Source organism: Heliconius melpomene, chromosome 2 (genome assembly GCF_056956725.1).
Source record: "Heliconius melpomene rosina isolate 202511_hmr_F chromosome 2, ASM5695672v1, whole genome shotgun sequence".
NCBI classification, from domain to species: domain Eukaryota; kingdom Metazoa; phylum Arthropoda; class Insecta; order Lepidoptera; family Nymphalidae; genus Heliconius; species Heliconius melpomene.
Genome location: NC_140390.1, coordinates 4,672,822 through 4,680,338, shown reverse-complemented (window position 1 = coordinate 4,680,338; position 7,517 = coordinate 4,672,822). Strand labels below are relative to the sequence as shown.

The 7,517-nt window shown below is 34.1% G+C and overlaps 1 protein-coding gene across 1 annotated transcript; it reads right to left on the bottom strand.

The window, feature by feature from the left end:
* Window positions 1-985: 985 nt before the first annotated feature.
* Window positions 986-7,478, bottom strand: LOC146540494 (apyrase-like). The gene is made up of 11 exons (XM_085207099.1): window positions 7,310-7,478; window positions 5,807-6,029; window positions 5,221-5,412; window positions 4,266-4,396; window positions 3,525-3,675; window positions 3,243-3,369; window positions 2,886-3,040; window positions 2,627-2,717; window positions 1,944-2,105; window positions 1,324-1,490; window positions 986-1,176 (listed from the first exon to the last, which is right to left on the bottom strand). The coding sequence occupies exons 1-11, from the start codon at window positions 7,417-7,419 to the stop codon at window positions 1,051-1,053; spliced, it is 1,635 nt and encodes a 544-aa protein (XP_085063225.1). The 5' UTR covers window positions 7,420-7,478; the 3' UTR covers window positions 986-1,050.
* Window positions 7,479-7,517: the final 39 nt, after the last annotated feature.

The following is a 7,517-nucleotide window of genomic DNA, read 5'->3' as shown; positions in this document are numbered from 1 at the left end:
CGACGTGGTTAATTTATCACTGAACAAATTTAAAAAAGTGGTAAAGCACAGGCTCTGCCAAAAAGCTTATTACTCTGTTAAAGATTATGTTCGCGATAAAGATGTTTGGAAATGAGTTGCTCTATTTCTAAGTTAAAATTGTTAATTGTGATTTATAACAAATGTTGGCATTTAAAAAGAGTGGCCATGAGTTTCTTTGCCTGTATCTTCTCATGAGCTCAACCATTTGAACGGGCTTTTTTCAAGTCAAAATTGCACATTTTTTTTGGTTATTTTGTTTTCCATTTTTTTTTATCTTTTATGACATGTCCAAGTGAATGTTAAGCATTTTTATGGAATAAAGATATTTTGACTTTGACTTTGACTTTAATTTTTTTTAATTTGTACATACATAAAATATTTCTAATATTGCTCAATTTTGTATTAATATTATTCTTCTCGAATAATGTATTCGAATTATTTTTGACCATCCTGACTTTGTGATGTTGTACATATCAACATCACAAAGTCAGGATGGTCAAAAATAATTGACAGTTTGGACTACTACTGAATTAGCTATAGACTTTTTTGGGTGGTTGAACTATGTTTTAAAATAATGTAATTTTAATATTGTTGTTATATGTATAATAAATATAGGTTTTGTGACCTAAATATTTAATATTTATCTAAAATGCAATAGCAAAAGTAAGTGATGTACTTATATGTCACATTGACATGTGTTCAAATAGTAATGGACGGAATTTTATTAATACACATATAGTATTATTAAATTATGTCTTAAGTTATAATTGTAATATTACTTTTAAATGATATACAATAATCAACAATTATTTTAAGTATTTTATGTACCATACACTAGTAAAGTACTGGTATATATTTTATAGAATGTTATTTCTGTGTGATCCCTATATTATTTGAAAAAGAAATAAAAATGTTTTTCCTATTGCAGATGATTTTTTCTTAATTTATGGTTCAGATCACATTATAATATTTATGTATTATATTTTAAAAAAGAAAAAAAACTGTAATATAATACATTTCAAAAAATAATCAGTATACAATTTGTATGCGTCCGTCGCGGTCTCTCAGAGCTGTCCCCTGCCGCCGCAAGTATCGCTGTAGCATCACATAGTCTAAGTCCAAATTTATCAAATTTTCTCTATTGTTCGATAGCATCTGGAAAAAGCATTATTAACATATTAAATAAAGCATTTTCTCAATTTATAACATTGCATTCTAGTCGCAGGTTCAAATTCTTATTGTAAAAATTATTATTTATTACAGTAGATAATTAACATAATAAGTAATTTTTCATCATCCTACCGTGTATCCACCACCGCCATCTCCAATATAATTCTGTGTAAGCACTTTGTACGTAGCTTCAGGGTCGAGGGGCTCGTAGCGCGGCACGGGGCACCGTATGCAGCGTATGGAGGCCGACACCACGCGAGAACCTACGGGGGCTGATGCGTTGTATATGTTGCGCATTCCTGTAAATAAATGCTAGGTTAATTAAAGCTTACACATCCATGTAATGCGATCAGTATGAATTGGCGGACCGTAGAACGAGGAAGAATTCCCCGAATGGGAATCGAATCCACGACCGTCCATTTGTAAGTATAAGTAATGTACCTATAAGTTATAGGTACATCAATGTAAACATATACAATTGTAATTTTTATTGAGAACTGTAACACGTTGACTGATGGTCCAATACATTTTTATAGGATTTTTAATCAAAATTATCTAAACAATTCAGCTTCACGCTGTATCCCGCACACAACGGGATCTGGGGGGGACCTAGTGTTAAAACACTGTTTCCCACTTTCCGCCAAATTCTGGAAGCATAGCGTGTTGAAAGGCTGAACACAACGCAGCGCTATCCTCACCACCAGAACAGAACAGAAAAATATATGTAAATTTTGTAAGCACAAATAACACACCTCCTATTTGTAGCATTCTACCGCTGTAGAAACTCGTAGGGTTCGTTTGCGTCACCCCCACGGAAAACTCTAAGGCTTCCAATAAGTATTTGCCTTTTAAATCGTACACTTGTACGTAATTTTCAAAAGGCATTGCCATTAAGAGCGCTTCTGTTGTAATATCTGGAAAAATATAATAATTATTCTGCTTGGGTGGTCTCTTGCGTTGTAAGGAATGCCTGATGATAGTATCAGATGGTATATTTAAAACTCTAATGGATATGTATGGAACTCGAGGCAAACAGGACACCAGAGCGAAGAAATGAAGATATTAAATATTTCATTTCGTCGAGTGGGAACCGAACCCATAACCAATCGTGCATTAAGTCAAACTTAAAGTTTAGTAGCAGCATAGAGAACAGACTACTTTATAAGATTTTCTACGGCACAAAGAGTGATTGTAAACACCAAAGCTTATAGGTAGGTTCCATATGGGAATCGTTTCATTTCCTCTAGTGGAAATTAAATATTTTCATTTTCATCGCTCTAGTGCAGAGGCAAAGCGCGGCGTTGAGTTCCGCCACTCAACATACAATGGCTCTAGGATTCGACGGAAAATAGGAAACGGAGTGTCTTAACACTAAGTTCCCACTGCCTAGCCTGCTGTGTTCGGGATACAACATACAAAATATGTATATATTTACCACCAGAATTGATATTAGCACGAATACCGCCCGCGTTGATCATACACACGTGAGCGTATCCCCATGCGTCCTCTTCAGCCATCGACATTACCTGTAAATATATTATCATAAACTGATTTAAATCTCCTACCATAAATTAGATATAATCTCATAAAAAAAGGAATGGAACCATTAACTTATTTTAGCTTAACCAATTTAAGAAACAGGTTATTTTTATTTAATAAATATTTGTACTAAAAATGTATATAGAATATCTTACGTCTTCGAGAAAGAAAACGCAGGCCCAGCTGCCGAGGTTGCATTCGTTGCTGTAGCACCCACTATTTAAATTCGATATTGAAGAACCTAAAACCTCTTTGCCAACCGCATCCACTTCTTGTCTCCATGGTTCTAATAAACTCTCTATTCTGGGATCTAAAGCGTATGTTGATACAATATATTAAAAAAAATACCAACATAATTGCAGAAAGGTCATCAAGTCGCCGCCCTGAAGTTACTATATTTATAAAATAAATAAATATGACTTCACAAAGAATCTGTTAATACGTAGGTTCTATATATTACAATGTTTAGTATTGGGATGTACTAAATAATGTTATAATTATTCCATACTAACCTCTAACAATTGAGGTGCCGAGGTATATTGGTTGTCCTTCCCAATTGACTATCTTGCCGGCGTCGTCGAAATACACTTTAATATTACCCAAGTAACGAGTGTAGGCGGCTGCTTGCACTATTAGGATCTAAAACAAAGTATTTTCTATGTATTTTGTGATAGTGCAAATCATGAGATACAGCCTGGTAACAGACGAACAGAAAGGTAGCAAGATGGACCGACAGCGGAGTCCTATTAATAGGGTACCGTTTTACCTTTTGGGTACGGAACCCTTAAACATACCTTATGCCCACTAGATTGAGTGACGATAGTTGGATAGTCCCCAACTGGAGTGGAGCCATCGGGAGTATCTCCATCTCCGGAAAACAACAGCGAATGCGAGTGACCGCCAACTATGATATCCACTTCCGGTGGCATGAGAGAAGCTAAAGACCTGGAAAAACATTTTGATAGATTTAAAACAATGTCAGCTAATAAAATATTAAGTAAGTAATTTAATATACATACAAAATATAGTTGAATAATAAAAAAAACAATAAGGTAATTGTATAAACATATAGTTTGTACACATTGATTAGGTACGTGGAATATTCGAACACTACGCGATTTCTATTTATTTCTTCATAACTTCATGAAGTTATAATTTATCTGTATTTAAATAAAAAATATTAACAATTATTTGTAATTTAAAGGCATCTAACTTGAATTCTACAACTGACAATCCAGACCAACAGCATGGTCGTAGGAAAGGAGAGAGCCGGGTAGATAGTGCCCACTCCCCAATAGACTGGTAACCACCTCAGTGCCCACCCCTAATTTTGCCCCGAAAAAATTAAAAACAACATTTACACGAACATGTACATACATATCTGTTCAAAACTAAAGTCCAGCCGCGTCTAGCCTCAAGGGAAAGCGCGGCGTTAAATTCCGTCACTCAACACGCAATGCCTGTAGAATTCGTTCGGATCACGGTTAAGTTGATTTAATTAAATTTCAATAAAAAAAAGATAATAGTCTACATACATATCACTGCTGTACCCCACATGTGAAAGTACAATGATGATGTCGACTTCTTGAGCAGTAAGAATTGCAGCTTCTCTACGAACAGCTTCTAGCTCGTCTTCCATTATTACGTTGCCTATTGGAGCTGTGAACTAATAACCAACCAAAATTTAAATTATCAAAGGTAAATATTGAGGCAGGTCGTGGTGCAGGGGCACAAAATGTGACTATAAAATCGACTGGTAGTGGGTTCGATCCCCACTAGAGTAAATTAAATATTTAATATTGTCATTTCTTCATTTTGTAACGAAGCATAGCGCGACGTTGACTTTTGCCACTAGCAACATCTTTAAGAATGCGAAAGAAAATATTGAAGGGAAGTGTCTTAATGGGAACGGAATGTCTTCTAATTAGATCCCCAGGATCCCTCTGCCTACAATGCTGTGTGTGCAGAATATGAGTTAAAGCTGAAAATAGATTTTCCAGAAGGAGAAGAAAATAAAAAAGAATTGTTCTTTTAAAAAAATACAGTTTTAGAAACGATGTTACTACTAATGAAAAGTAAAGGAGGGTGTCGCTGTACGAGATTTGGTTTGAAATGAATGCTAGTACACTAATGTGGTTCTGGCTTCGACTGGATGCGGAAGGCTGAAGGCTGAAGGGTCGGGAACTATGGCGCACCCTGGGAGAGACCTATGTCCAGCAATGGAGTCGAATAGGCTGATTTGATAATGCGATTACTGGTGACGTTGGTTAGTAAACAAGGAATTACCTTATAGATTAGATATCAATACAAAAAGATAAACGTTTTAATCATAATCATAATTCATAGTATATACATACCTACATGAGATTAAAGTGTAAACCTTTATTAAATTAACATTAATAAAATAAACAGACAATTAAATAATATTAAATAAGCAAGGCCACATGTTTTATGGTAAAGTAATGTGTAATTAGGTATATTTTAACTTACTGTTTTTAATAATATTCCAATAATTCCAATTTTTCGGTTTTTCCTTGTTATAATTACATGATTTTTCACAAATGGCGCAATTTCGGGTTCGAAGGTAGTGTTTACATTTGCACCTAACATGGTCGACTCGAGCATACGAAGATAGGGATATAATCCTTCTATGCCATTGTCAAACTCGTGGTTTCCTAATACCTAAATTTTTTTATTCGAAAATGTTTTATTTTTATTTAATCTTAACATTAGTAAATTATATACATTTATATATAGATAATATAAAAGAGGAGGATAATGGGTTTAATACAGAACCATGAAGTCGCGCAAGCGTGTAACTGTAACGCAACGGTAGTAACTTCGATTCACACTCGGGCAAATTAATTATTATTTATTAATATTTTAATTTCTTTACTCTGGTCACAAAGCAAAGCACGGTCAACGGTGTTTTTAAGTGACAGACAGACAGTTTTTGTCATCAAAGTCATTGACTCACAGGAAGGCGGTGTCCTAATACTAAGTTCTCTCTGCCTATATTTAAGGGATACGGCGTGAAGCTGAAAAAAAACTATACAAATATAAAACGAAAACTTACATGAGCATCGTGAGGCAGCATGTTCATGAAATGCTGGCTGACATTCCAACGTAGGAAATTATACCAAATGGTACCTTGGAATGTGTCTCCAGCGTTAAGTAATATAGACTCTGGTTCTGCTTCCAGAACCTCCATCACAGCTGTGTACAGACGAGAGAACCCGCCTATACAGTCGCCTTCTGTCGGATTGCATGGTCCTCCACTTAAAGCTATTTGGTCAAAGCTTAAAAAAATAAAAAAAATATATAGTAGGTAAGTATTCATATATGTCCCTATAATTGTTATTTTTTTATTCATATTTGATGGGGTTTTTCTTACTTATTTGGGTAGGTAATAGTTTTTTCATGGAAGGATAGTATGGTCTTTGATTTCTTTTAAATTTTAGTTAGGATTAGCAGAAATTCCTTGGTAGCTAAGTTTAAGCATTATTGAGTCAAACGTCGCTTTTTCAATTTATTATATTTTTAAAATATTATGTTCGTATCAGATATACTTAAGTTACTTACCTGCCAAAGTAATTGGAGGTCACGCCCACTTTAATGATTGCATTAAGACGCGTGTTTCCCACATGATTGGAAATATAATATATTTTTGGGTGATATTTATGTTACAAATAATCTTTTCTAAATTCCTAATTGGTTTCTTTCAATTAATTTATAGATAGTGTTAGAAAACGGAAGCGGTTAACGTTTTTAAAATAAACCACGACAAAAACACATACCGTCTATATGTTTTCAATGTACTCGGACAGAGGTTCCACGTAATTACAATAAGTGACGTATCACTCATTAACAACACTACACACTAGATACCTTCCAATCAGGGCTTCCGCCTACAGGCAACTGTTCCCGTTTGACACAATTCCACTGATTTTATTGTCTTTTATTCACCTAAATCTACCCACATTTAAATATAATAATAGGTATTGTAAATCTGAAGATTTGTAATGAACGGATTTATTTAAAACTACAGCACCCAATACAGCTTTTTGATATATAATCAAAATTACACATATACCTAATGCAATTTTTATGAAGATTTGGTTTAATTTGCCTACAAAAAGATTAGATTTGGCTATAATAACAATAACTTTAAGCGAACGATGCTGCGCGTAGGTCGCTAGTTTTAAAATAAACAATATTTACAAATGAAATGAATTTAATGACATTCAACAGATATCTATGAATTCCATGCTGTTCATTCTGTAAATGTTCTTGAACAATACCTAAGTAACTCTATTTTAGCGTGCTAGTATTGTTTTAAGTTATTTAAAATATTTTACCTATTTCATTGCAATGCATCTGTATACGATGAAGACATAATTTCAGAAACAGGGTGGAACAAGTTGCGTAGCCCGCATTTGTAGTGCAATTTTTTTAAGCCCGTATCCCGCACATAGCAGAGTAGGCACAGGGAACCTAGTGTTAAGATACTCCATTCCCCATTTTCTACCAAAAGTAATAGACTATAAACTAACTTACTATAAATAATTTAAATACTCACTGTGCATGAAAATCGTTGTAATGTATGATATTTAAATCATATAAGCCGTCGTTACTTTGAACCGAAACGGCGTTAAACAAAAAAGAAACCAATACTAAACCTACAATCATATTAACGTTTGAGCCACGAGTGTTCAACCCAAAGAGCACGCGAAAATATGGATTATCTTATAATAATAATTAAGATAATAAGGTCTTATATATAAGGT

Coding starts and splice junctions, on each gene's coding strand:
- LOC146540494 (XM_085207099.1), bottom strand. CDS start 7,419: ATGATTGTAGGTTTAGTATTGGTTTCTTTTTTGTTTAACGCCGTTTCG. Junction 5,413..5,806: donor TGCTGCCTCACGATGCTCAT/GTAAGTTTTCGT, acceptor AAAAAAATTTAG/GTATTAGGAAACCACGAGTT. Junction 1,177..1,323: donor ATGGCGGTGGTGGATACACG/GTAGGATGATGA, acceptor TGCTTTTTCCAG/ATGCTATCGAACAATAGAGA.